Source organism: Mirounga leonina, unplaced genomic scaffold (assembly GCF_011800145.1).
Source record: "Mirounga leonina isolate KUSES-001 unplaced genomic scaffold, KU_Mleo_1.0 Mir_129, whole genome shotgun sequence".
In the NCBI taxonomy this organism is placed as follows: Eukaryota; Metazoa; Chordata; class Mammalia; order Carnivora; family Phocidae; genus Mirounga; species Mirounga leonina.
In genome coordinates this window covers 75,773,987-75,794,491 of record NW_023270323.1, presented here as the reverse complement: position 1 = coordinate 75,794,491, position 20,505 = coordinate 75,773,987, and the positions used below count along the sequence as shown (strand labels likewise).

The 20,505-nt window shown below is 47.7% G+C and overlaps 1 protein-coding gene and 1 long non-coding RNA gene across 2 annotated transcripts in view; one reads left to right on the top strand and one right to left on the bottom strand.

Annotated features, from left to right (window-relative positions):
- LOC118010727 overlaps positions 1–20,505 on the bottom strand; it is a 37,831-nt gene that overhangs the window by 3,626 nt on the left and 13,700 nt on the right. The gene's annotated exons all lie outside the window — the stretch shown is intronic.
- On the top strand, positions 8,308–13,152 carry CYTL1 (cytokine like 1). The gene is made up of 4 exons (XM_035005326.1): positions 8,308–8,619; positions 10,424–10,468; positions 10,820–10,948; positions 12,500–13,152. Exons 1-4 carry the CDS (start codon positions 8,473–8,475, stop codon positions 12,581–12,583), a joined length of 405 nt encoding a protein of 134 aa, XP_034861217.1. The 5' UTR covers positions 8,308–8,472; the 3' UTR covers positions 12,584–13,152.

Below are 20,505 nucleotides of genomic sequence, written 5' to 3'. Positions count from 1 at the left end.
TGGATCGTGGATCACCACATCAAACACTAAGGATGTATTGTATGGTGACTAACATAACAATAAAATTAAAAAAAAAAAAAAAGAAAGAAACAGATTTGAATCAGCCTGTCTGGTTTGAACCTGGCCTCCACTATTGATTAATTGTGTTACCTTGAGCAAGTTACTTAACTTCTTGCCCACTAGTGTCCCATCGGTAACATAGGGATGTAAGGATTCCAGAACCTACCAGTGGGGTTCTTAGGAGGATGGCCTTGGGGAGCATGCGCAGTGCTCCAACACAGCCCAGGCACTCAGCAAGCTCCGCATCCCTGTCCTCTGTTACTCACTCCCGTGTCCCCACACCAGGCACAATGGGATGCAGAAGCTAGAGGAAGAGCTGCGTCAGCTTCGTGATTTTGCCAAGTGTCACCTTCACGTCTTCTTCCAGCCTCCTGTCCAGGCCTGTGCTCTCTGCCTGGGGAATGCACAGAGGACCAGCTCAGCTCCTGCCACCAGGAAGCCTGAGTCTGACAAAGACATTGACAAATAAACCATCGTAAGGCAGCATGGGGAATATTACCTGTGTGTTAAGTGAAAAATTATAATCCTCTATGAATTACCTCAAATAATAATGTATTGCTCAGTGCATTCCTTTCCTATTGCTGTGTAATGAATTCCCACAAACTTGAAGGCTGAAAACAACACCCATTCATTAGCTCACAGCTCAGGATGGCAGATGTCTGGGTGGAATGAGCTGGGTTCTCCTGCCTGGGTCTCACAGACCGGGGCTCCTATCTGGGGACCCTGGGGAAGAATCCATCCCCAGGCTCATTCAGAGACAGAACCCAGTTCCTTATGGCTGTGAGTCTGCAATTCCCATTCTCTGCTGGCTGCCACCTGGGGCCACCGTCAGCTCCTGATGGCCACTGCATTCCTTCCCATTTTGCTCCCTCTGCCTTCAAACCAGCAACATCATGTCCTCTTATGTGTCGATACACAAAATAATTCACATGGCCATGCGTAACTTAAAGGGGGCGGGAAGCTCCATCCCAGCATGGGGCCAGGAGAGAGGAGCCTGGACGTCTTTGGTGACCAGCACTAATGACTGCCATTAGGTAGTGAGTCACCAAAGAGAAAGCAGTAAGTGTGAGCATCCACTCTGTGCTGGGCTCTCTGTTGGGGACCGTATTAGTCAGGACTCTCATTTGTAAGAGAAAGAAGAAAGCTCACTGAAAGGAGCTCTAGGGAGACCCCAATACCAGGTCTACAGCCAGAAATGAGCCCAGTTGGCTTACAGAGTCCACAGAGGAATTGCAGGACTCTGTCTCTGGGACTGGAATCAGAGACGCAGCTCCATCCAGACTCTTCATCTACCTCCCAGCTCTGCTCATGCACATTCTGGGTTTGCCTGCTCCTCCAGCAGAGACAGAACTGCTGGAGGCCACAGTGGGGACTTCAGTGGGATGAGAGAGCAGCTTTCTCCCTGTTCTCATCTATTAATCCCAGGGAAGGACATGGACTGGTCCACCCTGGGTCCCATGCCCATCACCAGTGCCATAGCAGGGAGCTAAGAACTGGCCTGAGATGGAGTTAAAGAACAAGGTCTACAAGCAGGAAAAAAAAAAAAATGAAAAGAAAAAGAAGATAAAAGGAACACCAAGACTCCTACAGTCACCCCAGTTGCTTCGTGTTTATTCTATCTCCATGAAAACTCGGCAGTAAATGTTGTAAATCCCACGCATCAGAGGCAGACGAGGGATGACAAGATTTGCACACATAATAACATTTGTTCACATCATAACAGAAGTGAGATTTAAAGTCTGTATTCCTCCAAAGCCTGTGCTCTTTCTGCTAAGCCAACTGAGATTCTTCTTGAAAGACTTTTTCTGAGTCCTTTCTGCATGAACAGGCCCAAGGAAAACGTTTGGGAGAACATGTCCTGTACACTGTATCCCAATAAAATTTGAATCCATGTTTGAGAGTCTCAGAGAGGGGTCTGTATTCTAAAACATGGGATTCTTTTTATAATCACTGCCCCAAAGCACAGCCCAGCCCTGGTGTTTGTCTTCATTCCTTCACTCTGGACCATGTGGGCCAAATTTCCTCTTGGGTTTGCCAAGAGCGCAAGTAACACACTCAAAAATACATCACCTCAACAGGGGGAGATGTGTTGCTTTTAATCAAAGGAACACTGATGTCAACAGGAACCCTGGAGGCAAAGTTCTGGCTAGTGGCTCAACCTACTCTCAACTCAAAAACCTCCTGGCTGTCACCACTGGGTCCGGACACCACAGGCACCCCCCGCTTCCAGCTTCTGACCTCAGAGTGCAGGCGGGAGTGGGGAGACACAGAGGTGGCCCTTTTGCCAGAGAAATGGCCTCCAACACCAGCCTCTGATGTTAACCTCTGAGACTCTGTTTTCTGCATAACAGAAGCCGCCCCTGGGCGCCGCCTATTGCTGCCAAAGTCAGCTACGGCTGGACATTAGGCAACAGGGATTTGAAACAAGCCATGGCCATTTCAACCTTGGCTCTGCCATCATGAGCATGTTCCTAGGACAGGAACGGAGGGAACATTCGGGAAAGATGTGATTCAGTGTTGAAGCCAGGTAACAAGGGGTCAGGAAAACAGCGAGTCTGCTCAGGAATTTCCCATAACCCCTTGGGCCAGGAGCAAAGAGTATTTTTCCCTGGTTACCTGTGTCCCTTATTGGATTATGCCAGTCTGAACAGTGAGAAGGAAAAGATGAAATGTTCTTTATCTAGAAATGCTAAAAAGGAGTCCCAGACTACTATGAAAGTGCTAGGTCACAAGACAAACAAGGGCAGGGTCTGCTACCAGCACGATGCTCAGGACTTTCTTTAGTGGTCATGGGGGAGACATTACATCTCTGGACGGGGATGACATAGCATGTGTCCTAGACTCTACTGGCAGCCACTTTGTGACCACATGGGGACCCGGCTTTAGATTGGAGCTGATGGCATGTGTGTCAGTGCAGGTTTAACCAAAGAAGCAGAACCAGAAACAAAGACAGAGTAAGGGATTTACTATAAGGAATTGGCTGACACAGTTGTGGAGGCCAGACAAGAAAGTCCAAAACAGTAGGGCAGGCTGTCGGGAAAGGCAAAGTAAAACTCACAGGATGGGCAGAAGCTGCTCCACAGGCAAAATTTCTTCTTCTCCAGGAAAGTTCTTCTTCTTTATCAGTTCTGCTCTTAATATAATTCAACTAATTGAGTCAGGCCCACCCAGAATATCTAGGATAATCTCCTTTCCTTTAAGTCCACTGATTATGGACTTTAATCACACCTACAAATACCTTCACAGTAACACCTGGATATGTGTTTGACTGAATAACTGGGAACTGTAGCCTAAAAGAGTTGACACATCAAAAGACCATCACAGTATGGAATAGGGAGAGAGGAAAAGATGATTTCTTAATGGCTTCATTGAGTCCCTAGATCAAACCATGCCTGAACTGCACTACCTCTGTACTTTCCAGTTGCACTTTCCATAAATTCAGCCTTTGGCATCTCAAGCTGTGTTTTCTGTAACTTGCAGCCTGCAGTCCTGACTGACACAAGAGGGACCCAAAACAAGGAAGTGACAGCCTCATTCTGACCAAACCTCCCAAGAAGGGTTATGTTCCAGTCTGGGTCCCAGATAGTGTGAAACACATTGTCACACACCAGGGTGAATAAAGGGGTGGTCACTGCTACTCAGAGGAAGATGTTTATTGAACACATGCTCGTGTTGGCCCCGAGCTCTGGACACAAAGACACAGAGGGGACACTTGCTCTGCCCGTGGGGGATGGGTAAGCAAGCAGACGGCAGCCAGAGTGGACAATGCCTGGCAGAGCAGAGGAGAGTACAGGGCCCATGGGAGCCTGTGCAGGCAGCAAGGACCCAATCCAGCCTCAGTGCGTCAAGGCAGGCTTCCTGGAGAAAGTGACGTTTCTGCTCTGTCTGGAAGGGTGAGAAGCAGCAAACCAGGGAAGCGAGGTGAGGGAAAGGAGCTCCAAGAAGAGGGAATGGCAGGGCGCCTGGGTGGCTCAGTTGGTTAAGCGACTGCCTTCGGCTCAGGTCATGATCCTGGAGTCCCGGGATCGAGTCCCGCATCGGGCTCCCTGCTCAGCAGGGAGTCTGCATCTCCCTCTCCCACTCCCCCCTCTTGTGCTCTTTCTCTCTCTCACTCTCTCAAATAAATAAATAAAATCTTTAAAAAAAAAAAGGTTTAAAAAAAGAAGAGGGAATGGCATATTTGAAAGGGGACGGCCACTTGGGTATGGTGACGATGAGCCCTAGTGACTGCTAATACTGTGTGATTGGGAGCAAGTCCCTTAACTTCTCTGGACCTTGGTGCCCCAAGGGATAATGATAGAATAACTGCATTAACACCTGCCCTGGTCTTGGAACCGAGTTAGGTATCATCGTCGCATCAGCATCATCACCAGGAAAGGACTGGGAGGGGATGGTTGGAGACCTCAGACAGTCTTCCAGGCCTCGGGGAGCCAGGGAAAAACTTGAAACAGGGGGCTGGCAAGAGTGGATTTCTGTTTTAGAGATGCTTCCTGGGAGGAGAAAGGACTCCAGGCGGTGAGAAATTAGTCATGATACGACTGTGGGAAAGAATCTTGCAGCCCACTTCCACAGAAAAGGGTCCAAGACATGGGGATGGATGTTTGCTCTGAAAAAGAGCTGAATCTGTCTGGAGGGTCAGTGATGAGTGCTTGGGGACAGACTGAGGAATGAGGGTGGCCTTAGGGTCTACAGGGTTGTTCTGGGAAAGAAGTTACCAGAGTTTTAAGCTAAGGATGGCAGCACCAGGGAGTCATCACAACTCACCTTCATCTTGGGAAGAATTTGCATTAGCCAGAGCCACCGTGAGCCTGGAAGGTGACTCCAGCAGGCAATGAGCTCCCCATCCACGGAGGTATGCAAGCAGACTCTGGATGTGCACTTGACGGGGAGACGGGAGGAAGCTAAAGCACAAGGCAGGTTGGTGGACATCATTTCTAAGTTCCTCCCACCTTAATCTCTGTTATTCTGAATCCCAGAGAGATAGCGTGGTAATTTCCTATGGCTGCATAGCAAATCACCACAAACTGAGTGGCTTAAAACAGCACCGTCTGTCTCAGAGTTCTGGAAGTCAGAAGTCCACCCTGGGTCTCAATAGGCTAAAATCAAGGTCTGGGCAGGGCTGCGTTCCTTTCCGGAAGATCTAAGGGAGAACCTTTTTCCTTGCCTTTTCCAGCCTCTGGAGGCTTCCTGTGTTCCTGGGCTGTGGACGCTTCCAAGGTCTTCAAAGCCACCAGAACAGGATCTTCCAAATTCTCTCTCGCTCATGCACCACGCCCGCCCCCACCTCCACACCCATCCCACTTCCCCACAGCATCCCTCACCTGGCAGATGGAGCCTCCTCAAGGCCGGCCCTGAAGTCTGCTGTCCCGCCATCACCCCATGTGCTCTGGGGACTTAATGGGTCTCTTTCCTCTCCTCCACGAGGACAGCAGCTCCATCTCCATCACTCACCATCTCGTCCGTCCTGTCCATCTCAGGCCTGCCCACTGCAGGCTCTCATTAAATCCTGCGTGCCCAGGGGCGCCTGGGTGGTTCAGTCAGTTAAGCATCTGTCTTCGGCTCAGGTCATGATCCCAGGGTCCTGGGATCGAGCCCCGCGTCGGGCTCCCTGCTCTGTGGGAAGCCTACTTCTCCCTCTGCCCCTCCCCCTCCCCATGCTCGCTCTCTCTCTCCCAAATAAATAAATAAAATCTTAAAAAAAATACTATGTATCCAGTGAATCAACAAAGAATCCATAAGAAAATGACAGGCATCTGCTGAGAGTCATCTGCTCGTTAGCTCTGGCTGTTCGGCTGTCCTGGCATAACGAGGTACCAACATGGGGCTCATGCTCTAACAAACTACGGGGGTAGGGGAGAAACCTTTGCAGGAAGACAAAGACTTTAATCTGTCGGGGAATTCCTGCCTGTATTTTTAACAGTCACCTTCCAAACGGAGCAGCCTGATGCTGAAGGAGCCGTGGAAGGGGCTGGGGCCGGGGGTGCAAAGCAGGGAGCAGCAAAGGACTTGGTGAGCAGAACACACATGTGGGTTCCGGAGGTCTGCCCGCACCCAGGGCAGGGGGTCTCTGGCAGCTGGGGTGGAGCTGATTCAGCTGTGCTCTGTGCCTTCCTCCCGGGCTCGTGCCTTGCTCTGAGTAACAGGATGAATAACCATCAGGTTAACTCGGCAAAACCTTCCTTACGGATCTGCTCTGCCCAGCTGGCTGCAGGCTGCTGAACAGAAATGAGAAAGGAGTGGTAAGGGAGGGAGATGAGGTCCTGTCCGCTCAGTGTTTGGGGCTTGGGGTGCAGCAGAAGCCTCCGATTTGCCCAAGAAGCTCCATCAACAGCCACACACAGTATCCCAAGTGAAACGAAGCTGGCTCTCCCAGCAACATGTTTATCTCGACTTCAAACGCCCAGACAACTCCTGTTTTCCGGCAACATCCCCTCAATCTGAATGGTCCAAGGACTTGTTTTGGTGCATGGGCTTGTTTTTCCTCCCTGTCCTGAATTGGAACCTCGTTCGATGAACCCATCCAGAAGCCCCAAGCATTTCAAAGCTGGCCTGGCATCCCTGGCTGGGCTGGCTTGTCCGACAGGGAGGCCCACGCCCTAGGCACCTCCATGGAGGGCGTGAGGAGACTCCTTCATCCAGAAGAAAACCACCTCTCTGTTGGCCGCTTGCCCCCCCTCCAAACACACATAGTCCTGCCCTGTCCAAGAGGGTGCCCCAGAGACTGTCCCCAGGTCATCTCAGTAAAGGTGTTGAGAGAACACACGCTCACCTGCCAAAGAGAGGGGGCATGGCTGGGATCCCCACCCAGGGCTTTAACACCAGAAAGCTAGGTAAGTAAAACCTCAGGCCTGGAAGAGACCAGAGTGACGCTACTCTGTTTACGGACAGGGGCTGCGTGGGCACCGGATCAGGATGGGATTTCTCAGGGCAGACACAGCAGGGGGAGGCTGGAGCTGGACACACACCTTCCTACCCTCCCTCACAGCCAGAGAGGTCGGAGACAGACAGACAGACACAGGCCCAGATTTCTGTTCCTTATTAGCCTTGTGATCTTGACCAGTTTCACGTCCCCTGAGACTTTCTGCTTCCTCGTCTGGGAAATGGGAATAACCCCACTCATCCGATGGGGGCTCACGGCGTGTGTGACCACCGCTGGGACGACTGTCACAGAAGTGGTGCCAAGTGATGCTCTTCTTCTCTCTGACAGCTCCTTGTCCTTGATGGTTCCTTAGTCTTGCTTGGGCAGCCCAGGGACCCCAACTCATCTCTGACTCTGAGGGTCTCGATCCTCACAGGGGAATAGAAGGATGGATGAGGACAGGGCACAAAGTCCTGTCTGGACCCGTTCACCTCCAGCTTCGTGACCTTGGACAAGTTGCTGGAACTCTCTGAGCCTCCATTTTCTCACCTGGAAAATGGGACTGTTCCTGGGGTAGCTGCCTCACAAGGTCACATGTGGGAATGGAGACTCTGACATTAGCTCGGCGTCTTTTATTCCTCACTACGGGCCTCTGAGCTAGGTGCTTTTATCATCCCCATTGCACATATAACGAAAGGGAGGAAAGAGCCAAGAAACCTGCCCAAGGGCATCACCGGAAGTGGGCAACCATGTGCTGCACTGAGCATCTAAGGAGAGAGCTTATCTTTTAACTGGTTGTCTGTACCGAGCCCTGCGTGCAGAGCCTAGTCACTAAAAGAGCCGCACATTTGGAGAACCAGCCCTTCCTGAACGTCTGTTTTGTACTGGGGCCTGTGCTGGGGGCTTGAAGTGGCCGGGCTTCAGGGTGGGGGATGCTCACACATCCCCCGCCAACCACATGCACCAGCATGAGCCCCACTTCCAGATGCAGAGACACAGCTGCTCAAAGGGAAAATGACTGCCCAAGCTCCTGCTGGGTGGTCAGTGGTGGGTGGACGCTGACACCAGGCTGCCTGACCCCAAGCCCTGGATCCCTGGCACTCAGTCCTCCCTTCCAGCCCCTTTCCCTCCCCCACTTCTGTTCTGGTTTACGACAGGGTCCCCATTCTAACTGCAGAGCCTGACTGCCCACCCCTCATCCATCCTTGTCTTACTCTTGTCCCCTGCCCCCTCATCACCCGGTCCTACCATTTCTGGAAAGCCCCTGCCCGGAGAGAAACTTCTATTGGAAGTGTGGGAGAGGAAGGGCCTGCGCGTCCCTTCCAGGTGTCCCACACACCCCCAAGCAGCCCCTCCTCTCACACGGGGGCGGGGGGTGGGGGGAGCTTTAGGTCTGAAAGGATCCAGTGTCCAGGGCCAGGTGGGCGTGCTGGATGGCCTTGGCTGGGCCCCACAGGAAGCGGAGGAGGCGTGGAGGACCACCCCCAAGCCGCTGCTTTATTAAAGGGGTGCCTGCCATCAGCCACAGGACGCAGTGAGCGTGCCTCTGTACCATGACGCCCAGGCTGCTCGCCCTGCTGTTGCTTCTGGCCGGGCCCCCCTCCTCGAAGCCGGCTCCCCCGACCTGCTACTCCAGGATGCTGAGCCTGAGCCGGGAGGTCACTGGTGACTTCCAGAGCCTGCAGGCCATGGAGCCCTCGGTGAGTCCCCTCCCGCTGCCCTCCGCGGACCAGGAGGTTCAATTCAGACCCAGTTCTCCAAAACTTGCCTTTGAACCAGGAAAAAAAAAAAAAAACACTGTTTTTCTTTTCTGGCCAATGTTAATCTCAAGGGTTTGCATTTTATTCCCATCCTATTAAATACGAATGACAGTGGTTTGCATCTTTTTTTAAATACAAGGAAAATCTATCAGAGACATCACAATGCCTTGTCTTTGTTGGTAACTTGCCAGCAACAACCAGAGGGTCTGTTGTAAAATGTAAAAGAAAAAAAAAAGGAAAAAGCAAAACCTTGCCGAGGAGCCTGGAACTCCTGAGTTAAGGAGGAACACAGAATTAAGGTTATTCTCTTCGGAAGCCTGGTGATTATGAGTGAGAGCTAAGGGGGGGCCCCCCCAGGATGTGCCCTCCCCTTACTGCTGTTTACCCTGGGCAGACAGCTCAGCCCCTGAATCTCTGTGTGCTGAGCTGTGAAAGGGCTGGTCCAGTGCCCGCCACCAGCTTCGGGAGCTGCGAGGGGGAAGGCGTGATTGAGACGTGGTAGGCACAGTGCTGGGCAGGGGACACCCCAGGAATGTGAGCACTGTAAGCGCTGCTCTTTTCACAAGCAGACCCACGGCTCAGGGAGGCAGGTTCCGGAGGGGTTGCCCAGAACCAGAACCCAGGCCCCCCTGGCTGCTTATCCAGGATAGAAACAAACGAATTAAACTTCATTAAAAGCTTTGATACAATTTGGGGCGCCTGGGGACAGGGGGGCTCAGTTGGTTGAGCATACAACTCTTGATTTCAGCTCAGGTCATGATCTCAGGGGCATGAGATTGAGCCCCGCGTCGGGCTCTGAGCTCAGCTGGAAATCTGCTTAAGATTCTGTTTCTCCCTCTGCCACTCTCCCACTTAAAAAAAAGCTTTGATAAAATTTAAAAGTGTCTAAAAGTGTCTCTTCACCCCTTGTAAACGCTTCAAACGAAATGTAATGTTTCTCAGATGTGGGGTTATGATACCCTAACATCTTTTCTTTTCTTTTAAAACTTAAATAATGTGTATGTTTTTCCTAATTATAAAAGGCATACATAGTAGGCCCCCCTATCCGCGGTCCACAGTGACCCGGAAGCAGATGAGCCCCCTTCTGACGTGGTCAGAAGGTCAGTGGTAGCCTAACCCTACATCACATGCCTACGTCACTCATCTCCTCACGTGGCACTTTATCATCTCAAATCATCACAAGAAGAGTGAGTACAGTACAGGAAGAGATTTTGAGAGAGAGAGGTCACATTCACATAACTTTTATGATAGTACGTTGTTATAATTGTTCTAGTTGATTAGTAGTAATTGTTGTTAATCTCTTAATTGTGCCTGATTTATAAATTAGGCTTTATCTAGGTTTGTATGTATGTATAGGAACAAACATACTATATATAGGGTTCAGTACAATTTATGGTTTCGTGCACCCACTGGGGCCCTGGACTATATCCCCTACGTATAAGGGGGAGACCACCATACTTTATAGACCAGTTGGAAAATGCACAAAGGACAAAGAAGAAAATAATATTACTTGCCATTTTACCACCTAGAGGTAACTGCTGCTATAACATTCTGGGGGAGAGTATTTCGGCTTTCCGACTAAGCATAGGTATTCAAATCTGTGTGTGTGTGTGTGTGTGTAAGCAAATCAGATCAAGGAAGGCCCTAGTGCTGTCTGGCTGTTGGAGGGTGGCAGAGAGCCTTCTGTGAGCAACTGAGGGTGCATCCCTGTGGGTGTCATCGTAACCCATCTTCCCTTCTGCAGGAGCCATGTGTGAGATACCTGCCCACACTCTACCTGGATATACACGTAAGACAGTCTTCCTGGGGCATCTGGGTGGCTCAGTCGTTAAGCATCTGCCTTCCTTTCGCTCAGGTCATGATCTCAGGGTCCTGGGATCGAGCCCCGCGTCAGGCTCCCTGCTCGGCGGGAGGCCTGCTTCTCCCTCTTCCACTCCCCCTGCTTGTGTTCCCTCTCTCGCTGACTCTCTCTCGGTCAAATAAATAAAAAATCTTAAAAAAAAAAAAAAAGATGGTCTTCCTGCCTGGGGAGGCAGGGGGGTGGGGAGAGACCCCGTGCGGAAGGATGCAGGAGTCCCCAGCTCCTGTCCCTCTGGCCACTGACCTCCCCCACGATGCCCTCCCTGCTGTCCACTCCCAGAATTACTGTGTGCTGGCCAAGCTGCGGGACTTCGTGGCATCGTCCCAGTGCTGGAAGGTGGCCCAGGTGGATGCCTTGAAGGACAAAGTGCGGAAACTGTACACCATCCTGAACTCGTTCTGCAGGAGAGTAAGTGACATTACTGAAAATACCTTTTCTGCTTGTTATGACCCAAGATGCTCAGGGCTTTTAAAAGAGGAAGTCTGGGGGTGTGGGGAGATGAGGAGGAGGAAGAGAAACATTTTGGGGTGCTTCCAGTTCCCAAAGCCCTAGGCCCTCCCTTCCATGAGCTCACACTGGTGTGGGGACAACACCCAGGACCACATGCTAACCATATAAAACAGACTCTGCTAGGAGCCAAATGGAGTAGAGGTTTGGGGGGAGAGGGCCATGAATTCAGGGAGCTCCAGAGTGCCAGGGTCGGAAGAGACTTTCTAGGAGGAACGGAGGAGGAGGAGACTAATCGGAGGAGATTTTCTAAAAGAAGGGCTTCTATACAACGGAATATTACTCAGCCATCAGAAAGGAGGAATACCTAACTTTTACATCAACATGGATGGGACTGGAGGAGATTATGCTAAGTGAAATAAGTCAAGCAGAGAAAGTCAATTATCATATGGTTTCACTTATTTGTGGAACATAAGGAATAGCATGGAGGACATTAGGAGAAGGAAGAAAAATGAAGTGGAGGGGAAATTGGAGGGAGAGATGAACCATGAGAGACTATGGACTCTGAGAAACAAACAGGGTTTTAGAGGGGAGGGGGGAGGGGGGACGGGGGGATTGGTTAGCCCGGTGATGGGTATTAAGGAGGGCACGTACTGCATGGAGCACTGGGTGTTATATGAAAACAATGGATTGTGGATCACCACATCAAAAACTAATTATGTATTGTATGGTGACTAACATAACATAATAAAATTTAAAAAAAAAAGAAGGGCTTCAGATGCTCTGTGATAGGAGGCTTCCCATAGAAGAGGGGAAGGAGACAGAAAAATGCAGAAAATCAGCACTACCAAAAAAAGCAGAGTCATGGGATCCCAAAGGCACAGGCTTCAGCATCAGACAGACCTGAGCTCCCGTCTGTCTTCCTGCTTCCCTGATGGGAGCAACTCGTCACCTCTCTGAACCACAGTTCCCTCATTTGTGAACTGGAGACATAATTATGCCCACCTCACGCCATCGTTGGAAGGATAATAAGTACACCCTGACCATGTGTGTGAGGAAGGGCTGTTTCAGTAAGTCCCTTGATCCTAAGAAACCTAGCAGAGTGACCATACATAGAATTCCTAGCACCAGGCCTGGCCCAGAGTAAGTCATCAGGATAAATAATTAGCTATTGAGTTTAATTTATTTGTTCATGCATCTAAGGTTTCTTACAGATTTCCTCCCCACACCCATTGCCCTCCTCACTCCCTCTCCCCTTGGTCTGCAGAGGGAAGACAGGAAGAAGATATAATTATAATACAGTATTATTTATATTTATAATGCAGTATTATATCATGTTCTACAGGAACGTGAAGACGGGGCCAGTTCTCCTTGGGAGAATAAGGAATGGAAAGTTTTCACACAAAAGGAAAGAACTGAACAGTCTTTGGAGATAACCAGGAGTCCTCTAGTTATGTCTGGGCTGTGGGGTGACATTCAGTAACATTCTTGCTTATTGCACATCTTTTTCAGGATTTGGTGTTCCTCTCGGATGACTGCAATGCATTGGAATACCCAATCCCAGTGACCACGGTCCTGCCAGACGGTCAGAAATAGGGCAGTCCTGACCAGAGAGAGAGAGCGCAAGGGGACCACAGTTACATCAGCTGCCCAGACACCATGGGCTAAAGCCACGCCCCCCACCAGGCCTCCCTGTTACTATAGCATCGGAAGCTGTACGTCTCTCCACCTTCTGGAAAACAGGGCTTCTGCTCCTCTCCCAGAACCTACTTTGAAAACAATTAGGAGCTTTGCTTTCATTTCCCCCTGGTTTTGTCTTGCCAGGATGGTTAGATACACAAGGATGTTTATTGGATCCCTGAGAAGAAAAGGCCAAACCCGCGTCTCTTGTATGAACGTCTAGTCTGAGAACAAGCAAAACAATAGGTTTGTATTAGTGCTTTAACGGAGTACTGGTAACATCTTTCTTTTTTGATAGGAATCTGCTTACACTTAGCCAGGCTTCTATTTCATACCCTCTCCCACCACAAACTTTCCTTATAGTTAACTTTCATTTTTAAAGAAATTTCACTGCCAGATAAAGTGTATCTGTAAAGTTCATAATTACATAGTGCTGATGGGAACCACTCTTTCGTTTAAAGGTGATAAAAGTCCAATAAAGACCATCTCCATGGTGAGAAACACATGTGGTGCTGTGTTTGTCCAGGCTGGATATGAGAGTTTTGATTTCATGCACGTTCTAAAAGTTGCTGCTCTTAGCAAGATGCATCTTTCTCCCTCTTTCTGAGGGATGCACAGGTGTTTCTGAGTCTGTTTCAATCCACCTGCATGAATGTCTGCTCTTAGAGTACTGGGAGATGCTCCCATTTATATTTGGGCGCAGACTGCACCTCATGTCATACCCACAGACTGTGCGGTGCCTGGCACTTCCCACAAACACCAAGTCACTGAGTCTTTGGTTGCTGCACAAGCAACAAAAGAAAAACAAACACATGAGACTATATGAAACTAAAAAGCTCTGCACAGCACAGGAAACCATCAATCAAATGAAAGACAATTATGGAATGGGGGGAGATATTTGCAAACCATATATCTGATAAGGGGTTATTATTCAAAGTACATAAGGAATTTCTATAAACTCAATAGCAAAAAAAGTGGGGGGGGGGCAAACAAGTAATCCAATTTAAAAAATGGACAAAGGACCTGAGTAGACAGTTTTCCAAAGAAGACATACAAATGGCCACAAGATACCTGAAAATATCACTAACCATCAGGGATATTCAACTCAAAACCACAATGAGACATCCCCTCATACCTACGAGGATGGTTTTTATCAAAAAGACAACAGGTAAGTGTTGGTAAGGATGTAGAGAAAAGAGAACCCTTGCACACTGTTGGGGGGCATGTAAATTGGTACAGCCATTATGGAACACAGAATGGGGGTTCCTCAAAAAATTAAAAATAGACCTACCAGATGACTCAACAATCCCAGGATATATAGCTGAAAGAAACAAAATCAGTATCTTGAAGAGATATCTGTACTGCCATATTCATTACAGTATATTCACAAAAAGCCAAGATTTGGAAACAACCTAAAATTCCATCCATGGAATTTTCTTTCTCCACAGCCAACTGGTCAACCCTATCTTATTCTGTCTCTCTGGATAAATGCATAAAAATGTAATATATATATGTATGTATATATACAATGTATACATGTATGTATGTGTACATATACACACACAGTGAAATATTACTCAGCAGTGAGAAAGAAGGAAATCTTTCCATTTGCAACAACATGGATAAACCTTGAGAGCATCATGCTAAGTGAAATTAGCCAGACCGAGAAAGTTAAATACTGTGTGATCTCACTTATATGTGAACTTTGGGGCGGGGAGAGGTTGAATTCACAGAGAGGGAGAGTAGAATGGTGGTTACTAGGCACTGAGGTGCTGGGGGAGATGGAGAGATGTTGTCAAGGGGTTCAAGACTTCAATTATAAGATGAATAAGCTCTGGGGATCTAATGGACAGCATGGTGACTCTAGTTAATAATACTCTATTGTATACTTGAAATTTGCTAAGAGTAGAACTTAAGTGTCCTCACTACACACACACACAAAGTAACTCTGTGAGGTGATAGATGTGTTAACTAACTGGGTTGTGGTAAATATTTTACAAAGTATAACATGTCAAAACACCATATTATATATTTTAAATACATACGATTTTATTTGTCACTTACACCTCAATAAAGCTGAAGAAACAAAACAAAAGAAACCAAATCCACTTTTCCTATAAGGACACCAATTATTGGATTAGGGCCCACCTCAATGGAGCATAACCTCATCTTAATTTGATAACATCTGCCGAGACCCTATTTCCAAATAAGGTCACAGTCACCCACTCGAGGGGTAAGGGCTTCAACATATCTTTTTGAGAGATAAACTTCAACTCACAACAATCATTCTTTCAAGAGATAACCCCTTCACAGAAGGAAATTATGCAACAAACTAACTCTGTCACCACCACCACCAGCTACCACTTCCTGACAGACACTAAATATGGAGGCATGGTACCAAACAGACAGCATGCACGCATTCGCCCGCTGACCCTTCACAGTGATGTTGCCCCCGGGTGGGCATTATCCACCTGGATTTATGGTGGAGAAAACACACTCAGGTCCAAAGGATAGGTGATTCCCCCAGACAGCTGGTAAGGGGTGGTGGAGGGATTCCAAACAAAGAGCCAAGGGCTAGACGTCTTCATTCCATGGCTCTGCTAACACTTTGTTATTTCCAGGTAGCAAAATAAACCCCTAAAGACAAGGACTAATTTACACATTTCAGACATTCATTTGTTGGCTCATGTCTTCAATATTTACTGAGTGCTTATTATAAACTCGGCAAATATTGAGATGAAAAGTAAAGAATTCCTCCTCTTAGATTAGCAGAGGAGACATTTGCAGAGCTGAAGATGGAGTGGGGTCAGAATATAAACAACATTCATTTTGGTAAGACCTGCCAGGGACACTTTGGCAGGATGTCTATCCCACACCAGTTGTATAACCAAGGTCACATAAGGAGAATCCCTTTCGAGGCAGGGAGACTAGAACCCAATGGTTGGGAGTTGTCATAAGGGATCTCTTGCTTTGGATTTTAAGTATAGCAAATCAAGGACACTACTCCACCCCTGTGGGCCAGCATCCCCAAGCCAGATGATAGGGCACCACCCAGGATGCCCTCTTCTTTCTCCACAGCCAACTGGTCAACCCTATCTTATTCTGTCTCTCTTGACTTCTCCATTTGCTCTTTACCACCTCAACATCAGCTCAGAACCTTCTCAAATTCGATGTGCAGTGTTTGCTCAGAACTTAGACTTCTGACAGGTCTCACCTACCAGGGGCTCTTTTGGTCCCAGGTGAGAGTCTGGCTATCACTGGTCCTTTCCCCTGAGGCTGCCCCGTCAGAAGGGATTTTTTTCTCTCACGGACTTGTTAATAGTTACAGCTGTGAAAGAAGATTCAGAATGGAGTAAGCATGGCTAAGAGAGTCACTCAAAGTAGAGTCGGGAGGATATTGAGGAAGCAGGGCCTCTGCACCTCTCCTATTTCAATTCTCAGAACACCACAGGCTTGACTTTGGTCAACTGCAAACTCCAACCACCTCCTGGAACACATTCTTCTACTTTGGATGCCTGTTAGCCAAATAGCCAATCGTGTATTAGATGGTCAGTTCAAACTCTGCCAGCACTAATCATAATTCTTTCAAAACAACTTATGTAACCTTGTGGATTTTGCCTTTAGAAACCTGCACCCCTCCCTCCATGCTGGCACACTTTCAATGCCTGTCCACTCTGGCTCCTGGAGTGTAATTCCTAAACCCCAAATAAATGCTTCTGGTTGCTTTATAACCTCATTGTGTTCTTAGTTGACAGAGCCCATGTTCTGTTTCTTCAACTGACTAAACTCACCTGGTAAAACAAAGCAGAGCCACTTGCTTGTTAGCTGTGTGTCAGTGGGCAATTTACTTAGCCTCTTTGTGCCTCAGTTTTCCCATCTGTGAAATGGGAATGACAATAATAAAACTTCCATAGGTTTGTTTAGGGGATAATGCAAATTCACGCTTTCAAAGCACTTACAACATCTGGCCCCTAGTAAGGTTTCTACTTTGCTCTAATTAGCTCTAATAACATCAAGAGCAAATTTAGTAGTTGCTTAAGAACTTATGAACATCTAAAAATTTTCAAAAATGAAACCATAAGAGACTCTCAACTATAGGGAACAAACTGAGGGTTGCTGGAGGGGAGGTGGGTGGGGGAATGGGGAAACTGGGTGATGGGCATTAAGGAGGGGCTGTAATGAGCACTGGGTGTTGTATGCAACTAATGAATCACTCTATCCCTGAAACTAATAATATACTGTATGTTAGTTAAATTGAAATTAAATAAAAAATTTTTAATTTATGAAATTTTGTTCATCAGAGTACTTGCAGTGCAAAAGTACTGAGTACTCCCTCTTCCAAGAAAAAAATCACAATTTCCAATAAACCCTTCTTCTAGCCTCCCTCCTGGAGAACAGCAGCGGTGACCTGACTTCCTCCTCCCTACCTCCAAGTCCATCCACCATCAGCCAGAGGGGTGTTTATAAAGTGCAAAACTACTTCCATAATCCTGGGTGCTCACCAGTGGCTCCTCATAAGGCTTTCCTGATATGGCCCTGGTCTTCTCTGGCTTCGCCTACTGCTATCCCCCCCCCACCACCATACACACACATATCCATTTCCTTAGGCACTGAATCTCAGTGTTTCCTGAATGCTATAAATCTTGTCAAATGCTGGGCTGTCTTTTCATCCCCCCCGCCCCCTGCTTGAAAACCTGTAGAATTCTTCATTCCACTGAAGTGTAACTTCTATGCTGAACCCCTGGTAATAAGAAGCAAGTCTCTTTTCTGGACAACCTCTCTTTCTCTCTCGCAACTATTTTATATTTTTATATTCATGGCAATCATCAGACTCAAGCTGGATGATCTCTTCCTCCTTCTTGCTGCACCTTCCTCAGCTGGAGCCTGTGACCCTACCCTCAGGGTCTCTCCCGCCTCACTGGTCCCCTCTTCTGTCTCCTTTGGGGCTCCCCCTCTTCTCTTTTCTCAGCAGCTGTGTGATCCACGCTCAGCCCTGGGTCCTTCCCTCTCCTTTGTCTGCACTCACTGTCTTGGTGACCACCCTGGTGTCATAGCTTTGGACACCATCTTTACATCAGGACCAAGAAGGCTGGGGTCAAATTTGATCCTTCTCTTTCTCACATAATCTACATCCAATGCATCATCAAAAATCCCTCCCTCTCTAACTTCCAAATAGACCCAGAATCTGACCACTTCTCACCACTTCCACTACTAGCAACTTGGCTCAAGGTCACTAGTGTTTGTGTCCCACTGTCATAGCTGTTTCTACCCTTGCCCCATACAGCTTATTCTCAGCACATCAGCCAGAGTGATCCATTAGTCGCCTTACATCTTTCTTCTGCTCAGAACCCCTCACTGGCTCCCCATTTCACTCAGAGTAAAACCCAAGTCCTGACCATGGTCACAGGGTCCTTCATCAGCCGCCCCCACACCCTCTGTTGTCCCTCTGGCTTCATCTCCCCTCTATCTGTGTGGTCTTGAGCAAATTACTTGCTGTCTTTCAATTTCCCCTCACTTTCCTGGCCTCAGCTGAAAAATAGTAAGAACACCTTCCCCAGAAAGTTGAGCTGAGGACTCAGTAAAATAAGTCATGTAAGTTGCTGAGCACAGTCTTGACATTTAGCAAATACTCACTAATGTCACCATTATTACTATTATTCCCACCTTCATCCTGATCATTATGAGCATCAAATCTTAGGGGGAAGGGGGTTTGGTGCGGATGTGAAACATGGAGCATTTCTCATTTCACATCAATGTACCTTCTGATTCTGCAGGTTTACCTATTATTTACTGTCCCCCCAACCCATTGTCCTTGTACTACCTGAACGACCAAATCTGAGCAGGTGACACACCTATTGACAGGTCTTCAGTGGTTCCCCACCGCCCTTGGGACAAAATCCAATTTCCTCACCTCCAGTTCATTCCTTGCACATTGCTGTCTGACTTCTCACCACCACACCCATAGAACCACTCTTATGAAAGCATCCCTGAGCTCCACACTGTCAAATCTAGGGTCATTTTTATTCCCCCCCTTTTTTTCTTTTTATAAATTACAATATAGTTAACATACAGTGTAATTAGTTTAAAGTGTATGATATAGTGATTCAACACTTCCATACAACACCTAGTGCTCATCACAAGTGCCCTCCTTAATGCCCATCACCTATTTAACCCATCCCCCACCCCGTTCCCCTCTGGTAACATCAGTGTATTCTCTGTCATTAAGAATCTCTTGGTTTCCCTCCTTTTTTTTTTTAATCTGTGTTTGTTTTGTTTCTTAAATTCCACATATGAGAGAATCATATGGGATTTGTCTTTCTCTGACTTATTTCACTTAGCATAATATCCTCTAGTTCCATCCATGTTGTTGCAAATGGCAAGATCTCATTCTTTTTTATGGCTGAGTAATATTCCATTATATATATATGTGTGTATATACACACACACACACACACACATATATATCACATCTTCTTTATCCATTCATCTGTTGATGGACACAGGCTGTTTCCATAGCTTGGCTATTGTAAATAATGCTGTTACAAACACTGAAGTGCATGTATCCCTTTGAATCCGTGCTTCTGTATTCTTTGGGTAAATACCTAGTAGTACAATTGCCGGGTTGTAGGTAGCTCTATTTTTAACTTTTTGAGGAACCTCCATACTGCACCACTTTACAATCCCACCAACAGTGCAAGAGGATTCCCCTTTCTCCACATCCTCACCAACACCTGTTGTTTCCCGTGTTGTTGATTTTAGTCATTCTGACAGGTGTGAGGTGATCTTTTCTGTCTCCTCTTAATTGATCTCTGAGTCTCCCGGATTGTTGTGCCACATACTTTCCTAGCTTTATACTTTCTCTCTGGTGACTGTGCCCTTCTCCTTTGCTGACCCTCCTCCTGCATCCCACCTCTGAAGCTGGTGTGCCCCAGCATTTTGTCCTGGACCAGCACCCCTCTCTGCACTTCCTCCCAGATTCTCATCTGGTCCTACAACTTTGTCACCATGTTTATGACACCCAAACCCATGCCTCCCACCCCACAGACTTCCCCAGGAGGTTTAGACTAATTTTCCAAGTACTTTGTTATCTGGAATCTCTCAAATGTCTCAGAATTAGCTTGTCAACTCTTGTTCTACTTGTCCATTGACCTTTCTTGTCTCAAAAAAATGGCCCCATCCAACACCATTGGCTTCCACCAAAAACTTGGACGGATGTGCTTCTGCACCCAGTTCCAATGTGTGTGTGTTGGCCGGGGCAGGGGGGCGGTTTCACACTAAGGAGCAAGTCTCTGACACCAGCTGGGTGCCTTACAACTGAACTAAATTCTGACAAAAATTCTGTTCGCTCTGCCTAATGGCATGCCCTCTGACCAGGACTCACACCACTGACTCTCCAATTCTCAGTCTTCAGACTCGGACTTGAACTATGCCACGGGCTTCCCAAGGTCTCCAGCTTGTAGACAACAGACCAGGAGACTTCTCAGTCCCAATCATCATGTGCGCCAATTCCTTATAATAAATCTCTTTATAGGTACTGGCGAAGCCTGACTAAATCCCCTGAGCCCACGCTCTTGTCTCCATATCTGTTGCCTGCCCCCCAGGCAAGGTCATCGGGACCACCTGCCTGGAGCATGGGCTTCAGTCGCTTCGGCTTCTGGCTTCCATTCTTGCCCCTCCCATCCAAGTGCCACACCGCAGCCAGAATAAGCCGATTGAAGGATCACTTAGATTGTGTCCTTCCCCTGTTGAAAAACGTCCTATGGCTTCTATTAAAGAACGCAGTTCAACAGAGGAATTTTGAAGATCTAACTGGCTTTATTAAACAATCCACCGACCAG

Excerpts from the sequence above, each read along its gene's own strand:
- CYTL1 (XM_035005326.1), top strand. The coding sequence starts at position 8,473 with ATGACGCCCAGGCTGCTCGCCCTGCTGTTGCTTCTGGCCGGGCCCCCC. Across the intron at positions 8,620-10,423 it reads TGCAGGCCATGGAGCCCTCG|GAGCCATGTGTGAGATACCT; the intron begins GTGAGTCCCCTC and ends TCCCTTCTGCAG. Across the intron at positions 10,949-12,499 it reads TGAACTCGTTCTGCAGGAGA|GATTTGGTGTTCCTCTCGGA; the intron begins GTAAGTGACATT and ends CATCTTTTTCAG.